This window comes from Calidris pugnax, unplaced genomic scaffold (genome assembly GCF_001431845.1).
Source record: "Calidris pugnax isolate Ruff unplaced genomic scaffold, ASM143184v1 scaffold18, whole genome shotgun sequence".
In the NCBI taxonomy this organism is placed as follows: Eukaryota; Metazoa; Chordata; class Aves; order Charadriiformes; family Scolopacidae; genus Calidris; species Calidris pugnax.
The window spans coordinates 20274958-20302398 of NW_015090812.1; the positions used below are offsets into that span (position 1 = coordinate 20274958).

At 36.2% G+C, this 27441-nt stretch overlaps 1 protein-coding gene across 2 annotated transcripts in view; it reads right to left on the bottom strand.

Moving 5' to 3' along the window:
- The window catches only part of COL11A1 (collagen, type XI, alpha 1), a 158718-nt gene that overhangs the window by 59975 nt on the left and 71302 nt on the right, over positions 1-27441 (bottom strand). For both annotated transcript variants that reach the window (XM_014939348.1, XM_014939347.1), the window contains 17 exons: positions 25135-25188; positions 24985-25029; positions 23588-23641; positions 23455-23499; positions 22960-23013; positions 22450-22494; positions 21019-21072; positions 17774-17818; positions 16131-16184; positions 16005-16049; positions 13780-13833; positions 12734-12841; positions 9598-9651; positions 6452-6505; positions 4328-4372; positions 4144-4197; positions 4004-4048 (listed from right to left, as the gene is read on the bottom strand). In XM_014939348.1, the coding sequence (XP_014794834.1) occupies positions 4004-4048; positions 4144-4197; positions 4328-4372; positions 6452-6505; positions 9598-9651; positions 12734-12841; positions 13780-13833; positions 16005-16049; positions 16131-16184; positions 17774-17818; positions 21019-21072; positions 22450-22494; positions 22960-23013; positions 23455-23499; positions 23588-23641; positions 24985-25029; positions 25135-25188 (909 nt within the window). The remainder of the gene's footprint in view (positions 1-4003; positions 4049-4143; positions 4198-4327; positions 4373-6451; positions 6506-9597; positions 9652-12733; positions 12842-13779; positions 13834-16004; positions 16050-16130; positions 16185-17773; positions 17819-21018; positions 21073-22449; positions 22495-22959; positions 23014-23454; positions 23500-23587; positions 23642-24984; positions 25030-25134; positions 25189-27441) is intronic.

The window sequence follows — 27441 nt, forward strand, 5'->3', positions numbered from 1 at the left end:
GGGTGGATTTCCTGAAAGCAATACTGCCTGTGAAAGAATGTAGCAAGAAAAAAAGAAAAGCTACTTAAATAAAGTATGTCTGTGTCTGACCCCTGAAACTGTGCACAATAAAGTAGGCATCATTTGTGAGTAAGAAACATTGTTTTCAGTGTTGCATAAAACATGGAAATTAATTGTGTGGTGGTCCTTTTAACTTGGAGTCCAACATGTGTCTTCAGCAGTTATTACACTCTGACAATACTTCAAGCCAGTACAACAGTGCAAATGTCCAAATAGTGCAAGCCTTCCAGAGTTACCAAAGACTAGATACAAGATTCTTGCTATCATGAAAAATAGTTGAGATAGCTGAAAAAAATCCATGATGCATGAACATTTTATTTAGAGACTTTTGTATATACACATATATATGGAGAGAGAAAACTTTCATACAGCATGATTTTACAAATTTTAAGATGATTACGTGAGTTAGTGCATTGTGTATGTATATGTACAAGTGTATACATATACATGTGTACATACATGTATGTACACATTCATCTATACACATAGATATTTATGCAAAGTACTAGCTTACATGACTACAAAGCTGTCATCAGACAAAAAGGAGGCCAGCTTTTAAAATTTATTGCCGATATGCTGAAAGGGACTATGTCAGCTTATTAAAATATTTTTTCCTGTTTATTTTTTAGTGTGTTAAGCGTAGCAACCTGAAAAACCTTATTTATTCTACGGTGGTCCCACAGCACAGCCGTGTACCCTACTCATATAGTGCAAGCCTTTATCCTATTCTACTTGCTGTATGATGTTTGCTTTTGCGAATACATCAGCTGTCTTATGTGAGAAATGTTGGTTTGAAGCTTGATGCAAAAGAATTGAAGCAAAAGGCCACATCTCCCAAATTATGCTACCCTTTTGCTCCTCTGATAAAGCACAGTATATTCCATAAGCCTCATTCATTAGAGCCCAGGCTCACTTCCAGAGCATGGCTGCCTCCTGCAGGAGGTGAAGCAGTGTGTGAATGTAGCTGTGGGAAAGGATCCCTTGAGTCCCACCTGGGAGAGTTTGCCCTTATGTGAACCTTATTCGAGGGCAGACTTTGATTATACTGTAACACTAAATCTCAGTCAACTAAGTAGTGCCAGGTAAAGGAAAGAAACTTTGTGATCTCACTGCACTATCCATCATTTTTATTTTCTGTTCCAAAACAGGTGTAAGGCTCTTTCCGAAACCTCCATAACACACAAATATGCTCCATAGTGCAGGGGTTCAGCCTAGAGAAGAGAATGCTCTGGGGAGACCTTATAGCAGCCTTCCAGTACTTAAAGGGGGAGCCTACAGGAAAGATGGGGAAGGACTCTATCGGGGAGTGCAGCAATAGGATGAGGGGTAACAGTTTTAAACTGAAAAAGGGGAGATTTAGATTAGATATTAGGAAGAAATTCTTTACTGTGAGGTTGGTGAGACACTGGAACAGGTTGCCCAGAGAAGCTGTGGATGCCCCATCCCTGGAGGTGTTCAAGACCAGGCTGGATGGGAGCTTGAGCAACCTGGTCTAGTGGGAGGTGTCCCTGCCCATGGCAGGGGGCTGGAACTAGATGATCTTTAAGGTCCCTTCCAACCTAAACCATTCTATAAGTCTATGAACTCAAAGTTGTACCGTTAGTTGCACCTTTCTCATAAATTTGCACTGTACTTTGATCCTCATATTTTGAGGCTTTTTAAGGAAAGAAGATTTGCATTTTTTTTATCCACAATATGGCTTGCAAATTTCAAATCACTGGACTGATGGATTATGTGAGAACAAGCACTAGAATGCTAACAGCATGTTATCAAAATTACATTTTCTTTTTTTGTCATTACATTTCATTTCAACAGTAGCTACACAGGCCAGACTATTTAATGTTTACATGTCTGGTACCTGAAGTTGCCTCAGTGGAGTAGAAATGACAGTGTTATTCTTTGGCTGAAATTCACCCCTATTGGGAAGCAAATAGATACCTCACACTTGTGTTACACAAGTAATGTGAGATGTGGTGCTCTGCGATTCTTCATCTCTTTGATCTAATCAGTTTCTCTCCAGGGATGCTTCATCTTGGATTGATCTGCTCATTGTTTTCAGTCCCCCTACAGCTTTTCTTCCTCATAATCTCTTGGAGCTGTCAGCAAACTCCTCCATCATGAGGCTCTGCTATTCACCTTCTGGTAGCCCGCCTCTGATATTCCTCCTCCCTTTCTTGAACTATGCCTAGTTTTTTACATTCAGCATCCTAGTTAACTCATTCCTCTCTTAAGTCTCAGCTTCCTGTCCCTGTGTCTCTCTCATTCCTGTTGCACCCAAACTTTCCGCTTATTCCTGTTGCTCCACTTGGTACATTGTCTTTTACTAGATATAGAGGTACTTTCAGCTGCTCTAGTGGGAGGTGTCCCTGCCCATGGCAGAGAGGTTGGAACCAGATGATCTTTAAATTCCCCTCCAACCCAAACCATTCTATGATTCTATGATCTTACTGCAGCCTCCCTTGGAGTGTGGAGCTATGTACTGGCTACAGTCTAGTCCTCCAGTCCTCAACTTTCCTTCTGTCTGTCCTGCTGCTCCTCATTACTGCAAGAACTACCATCCTGCTCCGCTAACCAGTCTTTTGGACAGTTAAGTAATAATATTCTGTTTCAGGAATGAAAGACCTAAAGTGATGAGTATGAAAGGTTTTTAGTAAACTAAAACTTCTGTTTCCAGTGTACTTGGTATTATTTTTTTGGCATATGATTTAATGGATTTCAGTCAAAAGGAAAGGAATCCTTTTGTTAAGCAGAAAAATTAGACATGCAGGTATGTGCATTTCTTTACATTTGTGTAGCAGAAAGATGTTCATTAAAACTCTACTTGCAACTGCTAGGGATAAACCAAACCAAATTAACCTTAATCATTTTCTGAAAACACACAAACTGAAAACTTGAGATTTCTAGAACACATTCATGCCACGCTTTTGTTATAGTTTTATGGTTGTTGTTATCTCAGTAATCAACTCAATCAAACCATGTGGTCTGATCCTATTGCCTTTTTCCTTTTCCGGTTTGCTTAGTCATTCTAGCGAAAACAGTTTCCTGATGTTCTGCCAGTATTGTTACACCAAATGTGTATGTATTCAGCAAGGAAATAGTGTAACAAAGCAACATTATGGAGCAGTGGGAAACATTATGGAGCACAAAGAACTCCCTCCTGAGCAGCAGAACTTCTGGAGATTACTGGGACTTGGGGGTGGGTACTGGGAAAGGATTTACAGATTCTCTACATGAAAAAGGTTAGTATTTTAATAAAATATGAGTTAAAACAAAAAAAGTTTGTTCTTAAGCTTTGCAAAAATACTTTAGCAGAGAGCATGTCCACTTAAACTGAGTTGTTTTTCCAGTGCTGCTATTACAAATCTGATTTATTAATATTGTTTTTCTATATACTGCTGTGTAATGGGCTGACTTCATATTGGATTTCTGTATTGATTGGCAATATAATAGCAAGCAGAAAATTTTATTTTAGCAAGCACAATAGGATTTCTCTAGCACGCAGAAAGTAGGTTGAAGGGAATTCTTAGCTGATCAGAACAAAAATATCAGCTGCTTCAACAAAGAAGTTTCTGGAGATGGCTTGAGTGATTTGTAAATCCCATAAACAATCAGTACGCAGCAGTAAATGGGACATTTTTAAAAGCATAAATGTAAAACTATAATTTCCATGTATATATATGAAGTGCATGGATATAATACAAAGTGTGTATGTATTCTCTGTGTCCTATTTATAGAAAACTGAGCTACAGATGTAAGAAGTTTTCAGCAAACTTCAGCTGCCCCATTCGTAACTTTGTGAAAGGCATCATTGGAATTGAGGTTTTGTTAGTTCTGGTTGTTCTGGTTGAAGAAGGGCAGAGACATGAGAGGGAGAACTAAAAATAAAACCCACCCTGAAATCACAGTCCTATATAGTGGGAAAAATAACATAGCTTTCACATACCCTTTCACCTGGTGGGCCAGGAGGACCATCATTGCCTGCAGTACCCTAGAAAGGAAAGACAATATGTTCAAAGATTAGGCTTCTATTTTATTTATAAGAAACAGCTTGCAGCCAATCTTTACAGCATGCTTGACAATTACCTTTGGACCTGGTTTGCCAGTGGGACCTCTAGGACCTCTTGAGCCTCTTGGACCCTGTCAATTTAACACAGATGCACTTGAGGATAATCACTGGATACTATAATCAAATTAAAATAATTCTTCACAGTATAGTGCAGGCAATTAATATAGGAAAGCCTCTAAATTGCAAAGCAAAAGTACATACTGTTGGTCCTCGCTGTCCTCTGGGGCCTGGTTTGCCATGTAAGCCCTGTAGAGAAAGGTTCACAAAAATCATCTTAGCAGTTAATGTATTTGTGAGATAAAGTAGCGTGTTTTTTTTTTTTTTTTACCGAAGTGGGAGCAGAGTGCAACTCCCTTAGGTTTAAATGTTATTTTACCTTTAAGTATCTACTCTGCATTTCAATTTACAGAGTTGTGGTCCTTGATAAAATTTATTATCTTTCTGAGTTTAGTGGGACTTAAAGCTAAATGTGCTAAATTTGCCTCAGAGTCAGATTCTGTCATAGGCATTAGAACATTTTAAACTACCTTAAAATAGCAGTGAAGATGGCACACAACAAGCAGAGTCCTTCTGCCGTAGTCCAAAGGACTTGGCATCATTTCCCATGTAGTAACAGCTTTGAAGACAAAGTTCCCAGGTTCCCATGGACAGTTCCACAGGTTAACAGACAAAAGAATGGGCAAGCCTCTCTTTTTTTGTTACAGAAATTGGGACTGTAATACCTACCAGGATTCCGCACACTTGCACAGAGATACAGAACACTAGCACTTAATTTTTTGCTTCAATATATTTCCTAATCATACTCAACAGATTTCTTTCTTTAGGCTTGGCATTAGTATTAATGTGTACTCTAATGCAAAGACGCTTAAAATACAATCGAGTTTTCTTCAGGTAGAAAAAGAAACCTGATGACTGGTACTTTCTAGATCTGAGGTAAATACAACAGCAACAGAAAATCAGCAGATGTTCCAATAAAGCTTGTTTTTATTGGAAACCAATCAAATGCACACAGCTGTTTTCTTGTTCTTGAGGGTTTTCTAATATTGACTTTATTTCACTTATCAAAATAAAAATTATGTGTTGTTACACAGCTTGTGAACTTCACAGGGTTCCTAGTACCAGTGTGTGTGGCAGCATAAACCACAATGATATCACTTTAGGCAAGATCAATAATAATTGTGATTTACATTACAAAACCAGCAGCTATTGTCTCACTGATGAACAGTGTAATACTTAAGTATGCATGTAGTTTGAGGGTATTAATTATGTGGTTAGTATCCTAGCTGAATTGAAAACTTTACGAAAGCATAATAATAGATCAATATAATTAGATTTTCATAATTTTAAGTCTGCTCTTTGATGTTATCATTTTGCTTGGGTTTTTTCAATTTGATAACTTCATTAGCAGTCATGTCTCATTTTTCCAACAAGGATGAAGTGAACATTGCTTTATTGCTGGTGTCTGTCCACAACAATGTATCTTTATCTTAGCTAAAATAATACAAGAACAAGTTAAACCATACATAAGCAACACAAATGCAATTGGATTTAATAGATTAATTATTAAAATAATGAATTTCTGCTTGAAGTAACGATATACATTACTTCAGTTTGACTTTAAGTTTTCATCTATGAATTCCGACTCATCCTCCTAATTTCATCATTTTTCTAACATCTTCTGCTATGTTCAATTGAGCTTCAGAGACAACAGCACAATGACCTTTTTTCTGAACCTGCATTTCATTTTACAATTAGAAGAATATTCATAACAGATTTTCCCTCACCTGCTTCAATTAAACAAAGCCACAAAAGCTATCATTTTATATCTATTTTTTAATATATGTAATAGTACATGTTATTCATCTTGTCTGATATATTTTGCATTTTCAAGGCGCAGCCTATAAAAAAGCTTGTGGCAAATCAGAGTACTTATGAAATACAAGTTGAATTTCCTTGAGAGTAGATTGCATGGTAGCAGGATAATTCATGGGATACAGAAAAATAGTCTTTCCCAACTCACTCAGCTATACTGTCAAAAAAGATGCTTCAATAAAGGCGATTTCTTTTCTCTTTTTCAAATATACAATTGTGATAGCATATGCAGTGAGAAAGTGTCCGAGCTCCTCTAAATTTAGATTAATACCTTAAAGAATGAGAAGTACTGTCTCAGTATGCCCTGTTTTACATAACTGTAGAGGTTCATCTTAAGTGTAAAAAGCCTGTTTTTGTAGTTCTTTAGACAGTAGCTCATGTCCTTAGCTTTCAGTGATTTCCCATAGCACTGAGTTCCAAAAATTATTGTCATGCAAACATGAATTATCATACCCTTGCACCTTTCTCTCCGTTGGCACCTGGAAATCCTGGGAATCCAGTTGAGCCCTAGATAAGAAATCAATGCAAATATCAGAGGATATCAATAGCAAAACAGTAGTACACCCAACATTTAATCTGTATGTAAAGAACACCGCCAAGGTCATGTACATTGTACACGTCAAACTTACAAGTATGAAAGCTCTGATGAATAGCTGTAAATTAACTTACCATAACACCTCAAGTCCAGAACGCATTCAAAAAAAAATCAATGTATAGAATAGACATTATTTGTCATCGTATTAGACAATAAGGTAGTCATTAAAAAAACATTTTTAGCAGTAGGAAAGAAATTACCAGTAACAGCCCACTAGAAATAACTGTATCATAATGGAGAGGAACAAACAAGGCATTGTTGCCTCACAGTATAATAATTCTTTTACAAAATAACTTCATTCAAAACAAATATAAGGTGTCGCCACATCTGAACAGTGGTCCTCTATTCACTTTACTGAGCTGTAAATTACTTCACGTCTTTATTCACTGTAAACCGACCACTGGCCAGTTTCATGTAACTGATACATGCAATTTGTAGATGTACTTATATGCTTGTCTCATAAGTAGAATTTATGGGAAGATATCTGACTTGATTCTATATAAAAGAAGTACTTCCAGGCATTTTTCCTGCTTCTCCTTTTTCCTCCCTTTTCCTTCTGCTAGCTGCCCAGTGAAATCTGAACAGTACTTTTTCTTTATTTCTGGTATACAGGTCCAGCGGGACAGCAGAGATGTTACTTGCCAAGGTGTTAATTTGTCATAAAGGAATTGTGGGTCAAAGAGATGATAGACTTGATTAAATATACTTTTAAGTGACTGGAGATGAAAATCAAAGCAGTGTTTGGTTTGGTCAGCCGCTAGGACTACTGGCTAGACCCTCTGCTGTGATAATGCACCTATATCTGGGCAGCTTGCTATTGGTATTTTAGTGGCAAATAAAACGCATATAACAAAATCTTAGAATAGAATTTCTTGGTTCTTTTCTTTGAAACACCAATAAGTATTTTTTTCCTTTTTTCTCTTTTTCTTACTTACATTTTCCTTTTAATGAATCTTGTATCACGCAATCATTCCAATTATCCATTAATGACTTAGGTGCAGTACAACTTTACTGACATTAATGCTAATGAAAACCTGACTGATATTCACTGGTGTGAGAAAAGGAAAAGATTTTTCTTCCTTTCTTTCTTTCTTTTTAATTCTTCATCAGTTAGAACTTAAGCTGTGAATAAAACCATGAAAATTCTACTCTGCAAAACTCAAGCTTGTTCTTTATAATTAAAAGGCCAGAAGACAAAAAAAATTCCAATGATTGGGCATTAACAGGCATGACTTGGTTGTAAATATGTATACAGTACTTTTTGCAATTGTGTTAATCAAAAGGGACTGGACAGAAGAGAAGAATACAGTGAAAATTATCAGATAATGGCAGTACTCTAAGACCAATTCTCAGAGGAAAAATAATGAAAAGCAAGTAAGTAACAACAGAAAAAACAGCGTGAACCTTCTTGAAAATACTGGGACAAGATTTCTTATTTGCTTTACACAGCAAATATGTTTTTCTGCTGCTTCTTTTTTAGTTTCTCCCTGATGTTAATTTGAATTGGACTGTGGCTAAGGTTCAGCACAAGTCTCTACTGAGCTGATCTACTGTAGCTGTCAGAAGTCTTCCTTGGAAGTTTAAGTGACAAATTAGGAAAGCAAACAGTGAATTCAAGTTGAGAACTATTGTCAATTTTAGTGTGATAAAAATTTAATGAAATGAAATTCTTGATCAAGTCTTTGCTGAAAAAAGAATCAATCAACTTTTATTTGAAGTGTTACCTCATTTTTGTATTTAGAACTGAATCGGGTAAAACCTCTTTGATCTTAGACTTTTCAAAAGACAGTTCTAAAGGAGAACCAAAAGAGAGACTGAAATCTCAGACATTTGTGTTAAGAAACAGAAGCAAAACCCCATGTCTCTCATGGTGAGTATTTTTCATGAATACTTTGCATAGATGGTTTTGATATTTTTCACCAACACAGTTTTCAATGAATAAGAATTCTTCCTCTTTCATTCTTCACTTGATTGAAAAGGGCCAAAGTATAGGCCAGAGTCAGAAAAACACTTTGCTTATCCAGCCAGGAAGTTGCATATCTTCCAAAAAATCATAATTTCAAATTTGAAAATAAAAATAGATCCCAAAGTAGAGCAAAGTTGATGATTTTACTGCAGGTTAACTGTTCAGTTGTGTAGAAGGGGTAACAGATTCTTTTACTTGTGATATTTCTCTAGATGACTCATCTTTGAGATAGTCTGGAGATGCAATGTCTCCCTAATGGCTTCCTCTACACTTGGAAATGTTTGTGGAATAATGTTTGTGGAATTATGTTTTTATTCCATTTTTTCTTTCTTGCTAATCTCAGAAAAGAATTTGCAATTAATTTAGCGTGCCCATTTCCTAAAGCTGCATTAGGATGACCTTTTTAAAAATATGTTTCATTAAAATGTTTTAAAAATATAGGCCTTCAATTAAACCAGAAGCCACCTATATGGTTTTCTATTGCAATCAGAACATAAAAGATAGCTGAAGGATATCAACTAAGGGTTGGATTTTGTCATGTATGTCTTAATGGAAAGGAAAACAGGATGAAAACTGTAAATTATATCCTTCAAAGAAATATGGCTTATTCTATGGAAGAAACAGTAACAACACAAATGGAATGTTTGTACCAAACGGAAAATTCCCATCACTGTCAACCTCCATTTAGTGGTCAATATAGTGCTCATTCTCTTTCAAGCCTATTAGCAGTTGTTTCATTTTCAAATTGTTTAATGCATGCCAGTCTGATGGTCCCACAAAACCACAATTAATTAGAAGATGGCAATGGTTTGAAGGCAGTAGAATTAAGATGAGAAAAGATAGTGCTTCTTAAAGAGCCTGCCTTAGTGATCCAATATTTTTAAAGATTTTGATTCAGAACATGATTGTCAAGAAAGAAAATGTGAAAAATGGTCTTTGCTTTGATGCCCACACCCCACTTCCTCTAACAGGCAAATAAAATAACTGCCATTGTGGATAATGTCAAAGCACAAGATATACAGTTTATTTACAGCTCACCTTTGGACCTTGTCTTCCTGGATATCCTGGCAATCCAGGTACACCAAGCTTACCCTACAATAAGAAGGCAGTGTTACATTTATTTTATCCTCCTTAGTGGTTCAGAGAACTTCTACAGAAAATATTTTTTCCACAACTTAGAGTGACAATACTTCATGGAATATATAATATTCAATTAAATAAATTTCTCATTTTAACTATTAATCACTAATGGACTTAGTCCTCCAAACTTAAATAAAAGTCCCACTCCAATGAATGAGTTTATCAAAGCCAGTACCTCCAGTACCTCAGTGTCTTCTTTTTTTTTTTTTTTTTTTCCCCACAAATTGCTGTGTAGTGATGTGGGGCTGAGGTCATTAAACTATTAATAGTCCCTAAGTAATCAGAGTGTTAATAGGTTTAAGTGAGAGAAATCCTTTCAAATTTATGCTGGGTGATGGCTGTTTTGTTTTCCACAGATTTTTCAGGAATAGGCATTTCAGAGCCCGTACCTCCAGATCTCCGTGTTTTTTTTTTTTTTTTTTTTTTTCACCACAAATTGCTGTGTAGTGATGTGGGGCTGAGGTCATTAAACTATTAATAGTCCCTAAGTAATCAGAGTGTTAATAGGTTTAAGTGAGAGAAATCCTTTCAAATTTATGCTGGGTGATGGCTGTTTTGTTTTCCACAGATTTTTCAGGAATAGGCATTTCAGGAATCAACTTTCTGCTTGAATAGTTCTAAACTGTATGAGACTATGATAAATCATACGCCACTGACTATTTGCTGACAATAGATTTGTCAACAAATATTACTACCTTGTCAGAAAGGACAACAGGATGAGAAGGCTGATCAACACTGATATTAACCATTCCTAGAAATGAAATATAGCACCTTATCCCATTGAGTTGGTGTCTTCAGACCTCTAGAGGATGAGTGATGGTTTGCCACTTTCAAAGGCAAGGGAAAGCACTTTCAGCCTTTGGGAGCTCTGGGAAAAATTTGCCTATTTGCCTATTCTAAACACAGTCTATATTCCAGACATTTTGGAGAAGATCTGAATGGAAAAGATACAATTATGTGAGATAATATGGTACACTGCAGTAATCTTAGGTAATGAAAAAAAGGAAGGAGACACCTCTATGTGAAAGGAAATTTGCCAAAATAAATATGTCTATTCTTAAAAAACGTAGCACATGAATAAAAATGTTGTGTATTATCCTATTCATGTAAGTGCATGTGTCTCGCTGTGAAATTATTGAAGAAGAATTCTTTAATTTATGAAAATAATTATAATGCTGCCAGTTATGTGCCACACTGAAACAAGCTGCATGTATTACAATGATTGAAAAGATTTGCAGCATGACAGTGCATCAGACTCTTGCCAAATTCATTGAAAGTTTTGTCCCTTATTTTAGGATTAAGCAAAGCCAGTTGCCTATGTTTTGAGTGTGGATATAGATGGTTTTTTTGATTATAAGCTCTTTTCTGACATGTTCCTCATTTTTTTGGCACTATATTTGTCATTTTCTTTACTAAGCAAATCCAACCTGAGACTTATTTGAGAAAGTTTTCTTATCACAGGTTCAGTTCATGTAGAAAATATGAGACTACTCTGGTACTTTCTTTACTATGGAAGAGTAGCACCTTTGCATAAAATTAAGTCATAGGCAGGACAAGGTAATGGGACAACTGTTGCCATGAAACATACAGTTCTTTCTGGAGAATGCAAATATATTGTAGGTGAAGATAATATGACTCTTATTATACCTGATTGTTTTGCTGATCTAGTCAAAACTGGCTTTCTGGTGTGAACTTAGCTTGCATTCATGTAGGAGAATAGTTCTGATTTTCTTTTTTTTATATGTTCTTTGGTTCCTAGTTGATCCTAATGGGTCAATTAAAAGACCTACTAGCTGGTGACATATCTTGCAAAATTGTGGAGAACATAAATTCATAAATATTTCCCAACAGTTATGTAAACAGGAAAATAATTTTTTTTTGTAATGAGTGAACTGAGTTTTTGGATATATACTTTTCTAAGGGTTTATGAATGACAGGCTCAAATTATATCCCTAACTTCTTTCTGAAATTCTAATAACATACTTGAAAAAAGTAGCAACTTCTAATGAAAAGAGAGTTTGTTACCAAGTTTGCTGAATACATCTTTTCTTCCTGGCAAAACTCTTAGTTGTGAACCTTGTTACCTTTTCAGTAGTACCACATATGTATTAAGATTTCAGGGTATACTTTCAAAGACTGTATATAGATAAAAAGGCAGACAAAATAATTAATCATGATGTCAGATGCGATGTTGCTGGGAAATACTAACTGTTCCTATTTTAAAGACAGGGAAAGTTAGAAATGTAAAATGCACATTGTGCCCAAGAAAGAACTAGCTTTAAAGCCACAGTTACCAAAAAATTTAAAGGAAAATATTTTCTCCAGCATCTTCTCACTTTTGTGCAATACAGTATACAAATTTTGGAACCATCGTTTTTGTTTTATTTTATCATTCTTTCCAAATTATACAAAATGTCACTGCTGAAATCATCTTTCTTTTCTGATGCTCTCATCCAGTGAAATATGGTACCCTCACACACATTCCTCAGTCTTCCTTCCTCCACTATATCAATCTCACGTATTTTTTGTTGAGGTCAGGATTCTACAGAGATTTGTACTTATCTTTGTGCTTGTTTTTTCATGTATTTCATATCACTATCTTTCTTTCAGTCCTCCCTTTTAGCAGCCCCTTTCACTTTTGCCAGTCTTATTTTTGATTTTTATTCAGGATATGTTTTCTGTTTAAAACAATCTTCATGTGATAATTTGTTACCATATGATATGGATATTAATTCACTCTCCAGGAGCACCTTTATTCTCCTTTGTGCCCAATTATTTTCTTTGCATCATATTTTCCTTAGCTGGCATGCACTGTATGCAATTTGGGGTAAGAATTTAGCTGCCTTAGATGCTGATGAAGTCTTACGATGCCTTTCTTATACTTACAAAATAATGATTCCTAAGACTTGTTCAAATGTGCACTCCAGTGATCTGCTGTAGTAGTGTCTGGAGGTTGCTTTTTAGTGATGAAGATCATGGGCTCCATCTCTGTTATGAGGCAATGATATATTTATGTTGGTATCTGGCTACTAACCTTTTCCCCAGCTGGACCAGCAGCACCTGGGTCCCCAGATGGACCTGCTCGACCTTTTGGACCTTCTGGACCATCTTCTCCTCGGGGACCTGGCTGACCAACTTCTCCCTAAAATATACCACCTTATAAATATGGAACAATTGCCTTTATGCAAATATTACACAGACTACTTACAATTCCTTGAAAATGGTTTTCAGTAAATTTAAATAGAGATTAGAATAATAGAATCATAGAATGGTTTGGGTTGGAAGGGACCTTTAAAGGTCATCTAGTCCAACCCTCCTGCAATGCAAAAGGATATCTTCAATTACATCAGGTTGCCTGGAGCTTTGTCCAATTTCCAATTAGGAAAGTACCATTGCTTATGTTCATTATATAAATGCAAATACATATAAATTAGGCATTGAATATTAATTTCACAAGTGTAAGAGCCCAGTCTCTTGTCTGAAGAAGCTGCATTTGGAAACTGCATATTCTTATTCTTCCTTCCCTAAATTCTTGTGAAGGCACTCTGAAAATCCACAGAAAGCAAAATGTCTGTATCTAAGTACTTATGTGGATACCACCTTCACAGTTATTTATGTATACAGACTACAGACATAGGTCAGGAGCCTCTTATGAGAAGTTTTTTTAGAAACTCCACAACACTTCCTATGAAAGGAAGTAAGTGCCCATTGGGGTCAAAACCCAGCATTTTGGCAAGATGCTAGGTTGGAATGGAAACATCTTTATCCTGGATAGACTGATTTTCCTCAGGCAGATACTGGAGATCTTGGAATCTGGAAAAGGAGATTGCCTAGAAAGCAGCTTAGTGAAAAGGATATCCAGGACAGATGTTCTCCTCCTCTTTATAAGTGTGCCATTGTTGATTCACAAGAACCAAACCTATGGCTCAAATTTGTGCATGCACAGGCAATAGAAATAATTAAAGCTACTAGCTTTTATTTTATTTTTAGTTTAAATTTATTTGTTCATTTCAGTGATCCTTTCATAATAATTATCACTGAAAGTTTTGAAGAACATATGGGCTATGAATAAATGCTTACCCGGTCACCTTTAAGGCCCATGTCCCCTTTAAATCCTGGAAAACCATCTTCACCCTAAAAAAGGCAAAAATGCATGTAATGACTTTTAGTAATAGAGAGTTGTTTGGTTATTTTCTGCAGACAGAATAAGAAAATGTATTCACTATAGAATAAAATAATTTGCATAGATAAAGTGAGAAATTCAGAGACCAGGAAATCTAATACTGAGATAAAGTACATCAGGGCACTATACAAAATGACTTTTTAGTTTGAAAGAGTCTAATAGCAGCTTATTAAGCTGTTTAAAGTCTGTGTAGAGATAATATAATTCTTCTGTTTTATTATGAATTATCCTGTAAAGTCCTTTCTTATCTCTTAAGCTAGTCCTGATTATCACTCTTTTTAATAAGGATTCAATTAACTAAAAAATGATTCAATGTTATTCTTTTTGATAGCAGAACCTCCCTTTTAATTAATTTTTTTTTTAGTCTTAATAGTATCATGAAAGGAATAAAAAAAAAAAAGGCAGGTTGTGACATTTTAAAAAAAAAAAGACATATATTAATGTTCATAACCTAAAAGAAGAAGTAGTCATACTCTACATCTAATGAGGAGACATTAAAATTTAAAAAAAATCAAGTAGGCAAATATAATTTCTCAGTAGTACGTGTTCATGTAAAAAACCAATGAGGTGACTCATGGTAATTCATTGAAAAAAATACACTAAAACCCATTCTAAAAGCAGGTTTCCCATGCTTTCTAAAAGGTGGAACTAAGCTTTATATGATCATCTTATATTGCATAAATTAAAATTTCTATGTGATCTTTTTTAAAATTTAGAGAGAGGTGAAAATAGTTGAGTGCAGAATACATGCAAAAAACCTTTAGTTGTAAATGTTTCTCAGTTATGGCCATGGACAGTAATAATTATATAAGAACACTTTGCAACATATCAGCAAGGACTGACCACGTGCCAACTACTGACCAAATGCCTGCCAAATGAACTGAAACTCTTCTTCACAGTGAGGATCCAGCTATTGAGATTTACAAGAAGTTTATTTTATTCCATGTAGGAGAGAGCTGAATGCTCTCTTTCTTCTGCTGCTGTTAACAAAAAATAAAATAGCTAAGGCTTTTAGTCACATTTACTGTTCAGTACAGAGATGGACCTCCTCTGATATCCCTGAGATCATTCCAGATCTACGAAGTCTTTCGTGAATGATCAATTTGTTTATTTCTGTCTCTTACAGTGCTTTCCTCCATGTAATGGCACCTGAATAATTTCATTAAAAAAAGGACAGTGTAACAGACCTTTAAAGCACTATGAGGACAACCTATCAAATATCTCTGTGTAACCCTTAGAGGTATTCATTAAAGTTAAGTGTCTTATCGCAACTGTGAGATTAATTTTTAGGAATACCAAAATATTGTGGAAATTACCCTAATCATTATTCATTGATACACATATATATGCACACGTAGCATATATACACACATTAAGCTTATTTATATGTGAGCCTTGTATTTTATCCTAGTTGGATATTAACAAAGCACAAGAAAATCTGTTTTTTTGAACCATCCAGTCTCCACAGGTATTAATCACATTCTTTTCTGTCTTAGATTTAATGAGCAACTCTAAAATGAGTACACAGACTAAACAAACTGTGGTTTAGGAAAGCCTGAAAACGTACAGCAGCTCTTGGCATCTGAGCCTGAAAGACAGATTTCTAGTGCTGAAATCAAGGGGGTTTGGCAATACTGCATCTTCTGCTTTAGAAATATCTAAAAATATATACACAATAGCCACCAGAGCCTGTACACAAATATTACAAAATCTAGCCTACAGCACCATCAAAACAGATGCAATAATACTATTATCACCACAAATATCTCTGAGGCACAAGCTTCTCAGTATCCACTACAGTATGTATTAACCAGAGAGGGGATGTCTAAAGAAAGGGGATGTCTCATATCTACTTAAGAGCACCTTAGAGAGAAATTACTTAAAGTGGTGTGAAGAGAATCCAAAACTATTCTAATAACTGAAGGTTTTATATTAACTTTGTACCAGTGCAAATAGCCATGGAGGTCACTGGTTTATGAATTGGGCTTGGTACATCCTTAGGCTAAGTCAAAAATAAACCCACTGCTGCAAGAGAAAACACAACGCAGTGAAGGAGACAGAAGATGTTGCAGTGAAATAAGGAACAGAAAAAGGGAAAGGAATTAAATGCAGTCAGATTTACCTTTTCACCTTTGGATCCTTTGAGACCACGGACGCCATCAGCTCCCTAAAGAAGTAATATAAAGAATTACCCACATGCATATATTCAAAAAGGGGCAGGGGGAGGAATTCAGTAATTAAATCTTACCTTTACACCACGAGGACCTGGATAGCCAATGGGACCCTGAGGACCTGGAGGCCCCTAAAATATATTGGAGTAAAGAACTTTTGTTTGTACAGTACTTGGTTAGCAAGCAGTTCTCTTCTGAGTCTAATCCTTGTTCTTTTACTGTAATGCAGCAGCCTTGTATGAGACATCAAAATAAGACTGGGCTGCCTGCCACTAAGAAAAACAACGCATGGCACCGCAAAACGCACTTCAACGTCACTATAAAACTATTAATAGAATTATGAACTTGGTATTATGTGTATATTTGGGAAAAATCTATCCACAATAGAAATTGTCTGAAACAATGTTAAGTGGAAAATGTAACAAACAAACAAACAAAACCAAACAAAAATATGCCAATTAGAAACCAGTGGTGTCTTAGTGAAGAAAATGTGTATGTTAATCATGATGATGACATAAGTCAAAAGTAGAGATCAAAAAAAAAAAAAAAGACATTCCAAACTAAAAGCTATAATGCTCATCGTGTTATCAATACCAACCAGTGTCTGGATGGTGCTAGTTACTGTCTGCTGAGGATTTTAAAGATGCTCAGCTTCGATACTATGCAATCCACTGGCAGTATCTAAAGAAAGTGAGTTCTGTAAACAGTAGAAGCAAGGAAGCCTGAAAACATACATATATGTGTCTGAGGCTGGGCTGCTTTGATGATTCTCTGATGTCTGAGATGGACAGATAACAGAATCTTTCCCTAATGGAGCCTTTTCACAAAACCTGCTAACATCTCTGAGAAATAAAATTTTCTATTAAATTTGGCTGAAATTGATCAGGAAATTCAAAAAGCATAAGGAACAACTGACAGATGGTCACATACCTTTTCACATACCTTTACTTTCAAAACATAAATGATCTCTGTAAGCTTTATTTTCTTGAGAAATCAGGATAAAATCTACAAGTCTCTAACAGATAACAATATTCTGGACAAATAGTATTATGCTGGTGTCAGTGGAATTGTACTTTCTGAAATGCCCGCTTCATTCATTCATCCTATTTACCCAGAATACAACCTTTTAGTATCACCACTGAAATCAGTTCTGCAACTGAAACTGATTTCAGGTGCCATAAGGAAGCTATTCAGGGTAAATAAGGGTCAATATTGAGCAAGCAGAATGCTTTAAAGAGCCCCAAGACCCTTCAGTGCTTCATAAAGAAATAAAGAAATTACTTTTCACTGTCATTGACTTGAAGTTGACCTAAAAAATACAATGTGTATGCGTGCATTTGTAAATCTTAAAAAAGAAGGTTCTGAAGAACCCTAGTGGGTACTCAATACAATGGAATTGCAAACTCAAACTATTTGCAAGTTATCTACATCAAATGTATGCCACTTTTATTGCTTGCCATTCTGTCAACTCCACAATCAGTTTTACTTTAAAAGTTAAACTTTTATTCTTTACTCTATATTATTTAGAATCTCTGTAATTTTGTGAATATATGAAAATATAATAAATATGTTTGTCTACACACAGATGCTGTGAACGTGTCATGGGTTTTATATTAGCTTCCTAAATAGTTCTTGGAGACCAAAGGTGTCATATGGTTGAAAGAGTGCCAAAAATTTTCTTGAAAGCTATGTAAATAAATGGAAAAGTTTTAAAACTCACCAATGCACCTTTATCTCCAGACTGACCCTCTTTTCCAGGATGACCCTGATTTAAGAAAAATGTATCTGATTTAGAAAATATTCATTTTTTGGTAGTGAATTTTTATTTTAAAAACACAATTATTTAAACACTTTAATTTCAGTCACTCATCATCCTTCTTCTGTATTAGAACATACACACAAACATAACAAGTGAAAAGCTGGACAATAGTTACACTAATGTTAATGTTTTAGGAATATCCTGATCACCTCTTCTATTTTGTTAATGTTTCAGCAGTAAAAGGTTTTTAATGCAAGACACTCTGAAAGTTGATTTCTGAACAAGCAGGTTGATTAATATTACAACATGTAGACATTCCTAAAATTCTTTAAAAGATTATGGAATTTATTGCAGAAGCCAACAGAAGGCTGATCAAGTTTTAACAATCTGTGTGTGTTTTAACCCGTGACAAGCTTTTAAAACAAAATTTATTTATGTCTTAGTCTTTGTTCTATATCATTGACATTAATATTGTAGCACTCAAAACATCAACTGATCCGTTGTTTTTCTTTCTTACAAAATTTACACGAAAATGCTGCAAAATTTAAAGGTAATTTAATGAAACTCAAGGTTAATAGAAGATTATTGTTTCTGAGAATCAGTCAGGAATCCTGTTTCTGTTGAAGCTCATCAGTCTAGTTAGAGGAGCGTAGTAAATCTATAGTTTTGCCAAGTATGTTGTCCCACATAACATGTAGCCAGTTACTAAAACCATTCATGTTTTGGTGTCATTGACAACCCAAAATGTTTTCAGTGTGTCAAATGTGATATGAATTTTATGTGGCTTTAATCTCATATGACAAACCCCTGGTGCTTAGATCAATTTTCTGGCCTTGGAAAACAGTTTAAAATATGTTCTTTATTAAAAGAATTATTAAAATAAAAAGTATTTGATACTCGCTCACCAGTGATTGCTAATTGTCCTTTAACAAGTTTCTTACTAATGCTGAACACTTGTTATTTGCTTTCTAAAATGCATGTATGTCAGTTGTTTAATTCTAATCTCCTAGAATATGTTTTCTTCTGTACAAAATCTTAAATCTTCATCCAGTATCAGAGGTATCTATGACTTCAAAAATGCTGCTATTAAAGATAATACTTATATCCCTTTAGATTTCCATTAATTCCAGTATACCACTTTTAGCAGTGGCTCGCCTTCAAAATAGAAGCACATTTCCTCACATAGTAGTGAAACAAAATAGCATAGAAAGAATTTTCCTGATTTCCTGAAAAAATGCTCTTGAGCTTTCATCTGATCTTAACACAGATATCACGGGAGCAGTTACAAAGCTCATTACAATCAGGAAGGTACCTCTCATTGCTTTCAATCACTAGTGTAACTCTACAGTTGTAAATGTGTCACGTCAATTAGAATGGACTTAGCTTAACCTGCCTTTCCTGTTCTCCTCTGAACAAACCTACTTGTGCGTCAGGGAGATAATTTTGGGTAGGTGTACTGCTTCTGGCTAGGAAGGAGTTAATTTTCATGATAGCAGCCCATATGGTGCTGTGTTCTGAATTTGAGACTAAAACTGTGCTTGCACAGCATGGAGTTTTACTCTTTGTCCCTTTCTAACCCCTCATTTAGTAGGATGGGGTTGGGCAAGAAGCTGGGAGGGGATGCAGTTGGGACAGCTGTCCCAAACTGACCAGAGGAATATTCCATAACATATGATGTCATACTCCACAATAAAAGCTCAGGAAAAGAAGAAGGAAGCAGGGGACATTCATGGTTATGGTTTGTCTTCCCAAGTTACCCTTATATGTGCTGAAGCCCAAATTTCCAGCAAGTGGCTAGCCATCCGCCTGCAGATTGGAAGTAGTGAACGCATCCCTTATTTGTTTTGCTTGTGCAAGTGGGCAAGTGGCTTTGTTCCACTTATTAAACTGTTGTTACCCCAACCCACAAGTGTTTTTTTGCTTTTGATCTCCTGATTCTCTCCCCCATCTGGCTGGATTAGCAGGGATTGAATGACTGGCTGGGTGCTTAGCTGCTGACTGGGGTCAAGCCACCACAGTAGGGATACATATCAGGTACAGACCTGTGCTAACACCTGATTATCTCTTACAGAATTTCTCCCCAGCTTTAAAGGTTTAACAAGATGCAGATTTTAAGATAATGCTTATGTTTGGAAATTAATATTGTTCCCAGCATGCAGAAAAGGATAAAGGGGAAAGTGCGAATGTTCAGACAATGATTCAAGACACAGAACTGCAGCTGGACTATCATTGCATATTTAACATTCTTCATGAAAATGGTACTTTGGCAGATAAAAGTGTGATTGTGAGAGCCTTGGGTACAATTCTGTATTTGTAATATAAGCATCTATGCAGTGAAACCCCTGAAGTCAGTTCTATTGTTCTTATCCTAGCAAAACCCGGCTGAAAGTCAGCTTCACGAAATGAGGACTTAACTTCAAAGAAAAATTGTGGGGGAAATGACATGGGGAGGAGAGAGATGGTCTGAGAAGTCACACTGACTGTCTAATGGCTCTTGGTGGTACAAAAAGATGATGGTTTTGATGCAAGAAAGCTTGTGTTTATGCATGTCATTACGAACAATGATTCCGTTTAATGATTGAACTGTAAACAGCATTACTCAGGTGGTTAAACTCAGTTCACCACCTGAATAGAATTTACATGATGAACAGAATTCACATGAGTGAATACATCCTCAGAGATAAACTGAATTCCTTTCTTCTTCCAAGATTCTAAATTTTGGCTTAGGTCTGTCCCAGTGTAGACAGTGAAAAAGAAGCTCAAACATTTAATATGCACCTTAGGTCAGGAAGCAGAGAAAGATCTAGTTTGCTCTGTTTCCTCAGAAAACAAGTTGTGAGCATTTTTACAGATGATTTGCTTTGCCATACTGACATAGTAGGAATACAGTGAGACAGTGTCTGGCCCTTTGTGTGTCAGTTAGGTTATTTACACATCCTTGCAGATGTTTCAGATGCATTTCAGCATCTGGGACCACATCTTAAAAACCCACAGCCACTTTTAGCATCTGCTTCAGAAATGTAATTATCTCAGTTTAACAACTCAAATGATACAGAGGTTTTAGAGGGACTTTATAATGCTGTTGCCAGCTAGGACTCTCAGAGCTTCTACTCTCCATTTTCTTTTTGCTATGCAGGTATCCAGAAATATTTATTACTTGGTAAAAGTATTTAAACATTCAAGGGATGAAATATTTGGTCACTTACAGGAGGCCCATCAGAACCAGGAAGGCCAGGAAGGCCAGGCTTGCCTTGAGGTCCCTAAATGCAGTAACAGAGACACATAATAAGAACAATAGCGAACATTCTATCATTTGCTAGGATGATGAAGGATCATCCTTGCTGAGGACTGGTATGTCCTAAACCAGCAAACTACCTTAAATCTTTTTAGTATTTTAATCTCTGTTAAAACAACTGGCAAACCCACCCCAGCTGTAGAGTAGCTATAAGAAAAATAATATTTTTTTTAAAAAAGGAAAGAAGAAAGAGGAAAAAAAACCCACCCATATCCAATACATTTAACTTTAAGAGCTAAGGATATAAAATGTAGTTATACCTAAATCTCTTTATAGAGATATTGGGAATAAACAAAAAATAGAACAAAACCCAGAAAGATACTATCATACAACATATAAGTGCAAGGCCAGTTCTTACAACCTTTAGCAAATACAAATCACCCATATTTTTCAATGAGGTGCTTGCCTGAGAACAGGCTTCAAGAATTACCTTATGAACATGCACACACATAACACAAGGTGGGGAAGAATTCTCCAGTGTACAAAATTAACTATTTTTTAGAATTTCAGGAATAAAAGGGATCACCATACGAAAGACACCAACAAGATTAAGAGGCAAAGAGTATTGGTTACAGAACCCCAGCGCTTACAGCTGAAAGGCATGGTATGTCTTTGTGAAAGCCTCTGGAATGTGTTTATTGCGGACTTAGCCCATTTTCCTAGAATAATACGTCTTAGGCACACAGGCAGTTAAAAAGCTTGTATATTGTTTCCTAAAATTTCCTTCAATTTCTTCTAAAGTATATACTAAACAGTGAATGGGAGCAAAATCAAAGAAGACCCATTAGAGCAGGAATTCATCAAAAAGAGGAAAAAAATAAAATTACCATAAAATTCAATAGTGACATTTTTTAAATTAACAAAAGATGTGTTTCAAACCACAGGAACTTGTACATACAGATAGATCAGGAAAAAAACACCAATTCTTACTGCAGTATGCCAATTAGACTGCAGAGTTATGTCAAAATATAATCCTTGAAAAAGGAGTACAGTCAGACTTGAGTAGATAAAACTGTTATAAAATAGAGATTAATAGAAATAATTTTCATGGCTTGCTGTGAAATTAACATACAAGTACACACTGTTTAATATTGTAGATGGGACTCTGAAGCTAGCAACAGAAAATGAATATAAAGGAAGGAAATTACGCATGTGAAAAAGTGTATATAAGAGGGAAGCCTGGTGTCCATTGGTTATTAATTTACTTGATGATCTCAGGAAGATCTGCTAATTTTTAGATCTTAGGTTACTATTCCGTAAAACATAGCGAAGCCCTTAAGCACATAAGCAAGGTTGTTGCACAGAACCGACTGTGAAATACCAGAATAATGCTGTAACTTACTTTTTCACCAGGAGGTCCAATAGGACCTTGTGGACCAGGAAGCCCCTGTTAAAAAGAAACCAGTGTAAGAAACCAGGGAGAACAATATACATACATTCACCCTACTAAAGGTCCCTCATTAATCTGTTTAAACACACTGGCAAATATAAGTGGCTTTTTTTTCCCCCTTATGAGTTAGATCAGGAGTTTTGTGTGAGCCTTTTGCACAAGCCACTATTCTGGCACTAGGTCTGTAACAAGATCCTATTCAGAACCCTCCTCCAGGTGTGGCCATTCCTGCTGCATTCCAGGAACACTGAATGAGTCATTTTTCTCCTGAATGAAAAATCCCTCTGAAAGCTTACTTGAAAACTCTGCTTACACTGCCCTCGGCACATCTGCAGTATTATTTATAAAATCCTTGAAGCTTTATCAGTTTTACACATAAAAAGCTAACCTTTTAGTAATTTCCATTTATTAAACATTTGCTGCACATTACATTGTATTTCTTGAGAGGTATTTTACACTTACTTGTGGGCCTGGGATTCCTTGCTGACCAGGAGGTCCTGGTTCCCCTTGAGGACCCTACCATGCAAAAAAAATACCAGGGCATTAGGTTTGCATTTCTGCACTACAGATCTTCATTGTCAGGACTAAAAGGAATACAAACTCATCTTTGTTCCTCCCTCTTTAAAGTCTACCAACAACTTTCTATCCAGTATGATATTTTTTCATGCTAATGAATATCATGGCCTTTTCTTCAATACAGAGTAACAGCTCACACATAGGATCTAAGCACTGGAGTCCATGGTGCTAAAGGAGCTTGAGAGAAAGCATGATTATGCCTTTTGGCCAAAAACTAAGTAATAGAAGGCTTCTCTTTTCTGTATCAGATCATAATGAATCTGAATATTTTTACAGAAAAGTTTAATTAAATGGAAGGGATGGCACAGTGGCAGGGAAAAGAGAATGTGGAAAGGATTCTTAGAATCCACTCCCTTTTAAATTCCCATCTTACTTACTCACCATGTTTCCTTTTGGGCCTGAAGGTCCATCAACACCTGCAATGCCCTACAACAAACAGTATAAACATGAAAAACTTTTGGTGGACTTCCATTTCCCTTCTTGCAATTGCAAATACAAAAGAGTTCATACGTACAGGTTGTCCAGGGGGACCAGGTGTACCTCTGGGGCCCAGTAATCCCCGTGGACCCTGGAAGAGAAAAAACACTTATTAACACCTGCATGATTTTTTCTGAACAAAAAGAGGCCCAGGAGCAAGACCGGGCAAGGAATGTCATAAGGAAAAAGAAGGATGAGGAAAAGGCAGCATAAGGGTTGAGAGAGAGAGAAAGAAAGAAAGAAGGAAGAAATGAAAAAATTCACTGATAACAGATTCTCCTGAAGATCACCATATGTCTGAACAGGATGTCCGTGGAAGGGCAAACTTTGATTTAGCCATTGTACGGTCCTTTCAGAGACTGGTAGGAGATAACTGTTTGTATTTCCTCGTGCAGAGCATTAGCACTGCATCCTCCACTAAAGTGTCAGTTGTGCCTTGGCTTGATGGTCTGACATGAATAGTAGCATACGTTTTATTCCTCTCTTTAGAAAACATGATGATCCGTCATACTCTATACTACTATTCTAAGAGTAAAGCAGTGCTTGTATCTGTAGTAAAGATTCAATTAAAAATTACTAATAATTCTATTATAATAAATGCAAGGAATTCTGGAAACCAAAATCAGGTTTGTTCCTCTTTTCCCTAAAATATTCCACAGAAGACCAAAGGCTATTCTCCTAAACAAAGAGAGCAAGATTTGGTCTATAACATAACCTTTTGGCTTTATACTATGTAAATGAATATTAGTTTTCATCATTTGTGTCATTACTCATGTCATGCTGTTAAAGTAGGCAGGACTGATTCTCTAGTTTCCTCATATGATAGAGTCACAAATCAATAACACTGACTCTGTAGTGACTTCTTCCTACTTTGTGAGTAGGTAGCAGTATATCATACATTTAGAGTAAAATTCCCCTTTCTGAGGCTTGATTTCTTGCCTGCAATGCAGAACTCTGCTCTGCAGTGACAGCACCTGCAGAATTCCAACTGACAGCAGTGGAAATTCTGTATGTGAAACAAGTGTAAGAATACACAATGAAGCACAGTAGTGTGAAAAAAGAGAAGCCAGGCCTTATTTTCTAATAAACAGATTTTTCGAAAACATTCTCAAAGCATCAGGGGTTTGGTTATAATGCCATGTACAATGGACTGTAGTGACTGTTTTACACAATAGGATGGGAAAAGGTCTTTGTGATTCTGGAAGTTGGGTATACTTGGCTGGATGTATCCCTGACTTAATTCTAATCCTGTAAGTAGTGTTTCTCCCCTAACAAAACTGTTCATTTGTTTGCTTTTCAGCCAGATCCATACTCTCACACACACACAGAGTAATTATTATACCTGGAATTCAGAACAGTTCAATAGAAAGGAGACAAATCTGAGAGTGACTTTTGTTTGTAACAGAAGCAGAAGAATAAGAAACCATTGCTTACAGCTTCACCTGGGAGACCTCTTGGTCCAACTTCTCCATCTTCTCCCTGTTTTTGTACAAAGGGAATAGAAGTTTTAGAAAAAAAGAACACGAACACATTCCTATTACACGAGGATTCACTCTAGATTTTACTGTGTAAATGGCAACTTACTCTTGATCCATCCTCACCAGGTAAGCCAGGAGGTCCCTGTGGGCCACGGTCTCCCTGTATAATAAGGAAAGTCATTAGAATAGTACATCCGTTGCTGGAAACAATAATGGATGGGAAGAGAAATGAAAACAAATGTGTTAGCTGAAGTCTGATGTGTCAAAACATGTCTTGACACAGTGATGCAAATCTGTAGGTTATAGTAGTTGGTAAAGTCTTTTATTACACTAGTATAAAAAGAAATGAACATCATTAAAACAATGAACTATTTGTGTTTGCAAAATTTCACTCTGTAACTATTCTTGGCCCCGGCACATATATTAACTACTGCTATAAAATGCAGTGTTATGCACATTTTTCTTTGTCTCACTGGCACCTTCCCCCTCCTCCTCCACAACAGATTACTGCCAGTAAAATAAGATATGTGTACACAGGTCAGAATTTAATAAACCAACAGGTGGAACCTGGAATATACACGGTGAAGTGCACTGACCACCTTTCAGAACCATGAACCCTGGCACCAGTCATTGGGAGCTTTGGGACTGATTTGCCTGAATCTCTGGAAGGCAGCCAGACTTCCACACTTCCCCTCAGAGGCTTGGGTTTTTCAAGTCTCTGTATACGCAGAGCCTCAGTAGATTCTGGACCATACCTTTAGGATTTATTTTTCTTTCCCTGTTTCTAAAGAGAACTAGTGTGCTGCATAGCTCAAACACCACAGACTGACCTCTTTCTGGGCAGCGTGTTTTTAGACTGTGACTTCCTTCTGGCATTGGACAACAACCAAGTATTCATGCTGTTTTCCTTAATTTTATCAGTGTCTCCAAGGAGCCTGACCACAGCTGTGGATCCTAGCGGAGATATATGGAATTACATTTTAGTGGCTCCATTCTGTACTCTTTCAAACTTTCCTAGGGAATTTTGGGTAACTTGCTCTCTTACTCCAGAGCTATCTAATATTAGCGATGTCAGGATTTTGTTCTACTGCGTTTCTGTCCTCTATAAATTGGAGTCAGCATGGGAGAGAATGAAATTCTATGAACTGCACTTTCATACCTGTAAGATGAATTAATATAGCAATTTCCATATTTTTCCAAGTTTTGGAACTACACAATGTGATCTGCTGGTACAGCACGTGTTTTTCTATGTGGTAAATGACACTCCTGAAAGATGACATGAGACATGTGATCTATGCTCTGACTTCTGATTAATATGCAGGTCAAGACTGACTTAAGATTTCAAATATTGAAATCGTTCATCCCCTCAAGGGCTACCCTCTTGTCTTCCATCACATGGCACTTAGAGTTAGATTAGGAGCTTGCATTCATTGTCCTGGTATTGTCATGCAGTAAGAATAAAACTTCCTGTCATTATCAGCATTCTCAGGTCTTCAGTTCTCTAATCCTTTCCTTCAAATGTTGTCTTAAAGCCTGATTTTCTTTTTCCTTAGACTTTTTCTTCTAGTGTACAGTGTCTTGCTTTAAATACGGGAGAAGGACTATGCATCTAGTAAATCTAAGTAAGAGAAGTTCAAAGTCATAGTTATTGGGGCTAAAAGGAATATTCCAACACATGGTCTGATCTCGCCAACATTGGAATTCAGAGAATCTCATCCAGTAACTCCTCTCTGACAACTTGTGTTTGACAAAGGCAAAACCTCAGAGAGAAATCCGATTTGCAACATAGTTCAAATACGACTAATTCTAAAAGTAGTTGTAAAACTTTTACTCTAAAGTTATGGGTTTTCAACATCAATTCTCTTACAGTTGAAATGTAACTACAACAGAAAAATGTTTCTCTTTTCTTTCTTTCAGTGCTTTTTATTTCAAGCCAAAGAGAACTGAATATTTGCATTATGTGCTGTCAGTATATATTAGTCTGAAGAGCTACAGCTATCTGATCTGGCTTTGAATTGAGCTGTTTTCAGAAAGATCATAGTTTTCAATTTTACAGAATATTTGAGATCCCATTGATATTTAAATAGTGGGATGAAAGAAATGATGAAAAAAGTCATTATTTTCATTACTATTTTGCAAATTTCAACCCAAGTTTACTCTTCTATTTTAGTTTTTTTCCTTTGTTTAGGGAATATGAAACAAATAGAATTTTTTTTAAAAAAATAATTTCTTTATGACTTGGAAGTCTCAGACAGAGAATTCTAGTATTTCAGTTTGGAAAGCAGACATTCCCTGGCTGAACCATTTCTGCTCAGCCTTCAGAGTGAAGTAGTGGCAAGAGCTTAATGTCTAGCCCCCTCTGCTGGTCACCTGCTGATCAAGCTGGATTTCAATGATGTGCTGTGCTGATTTC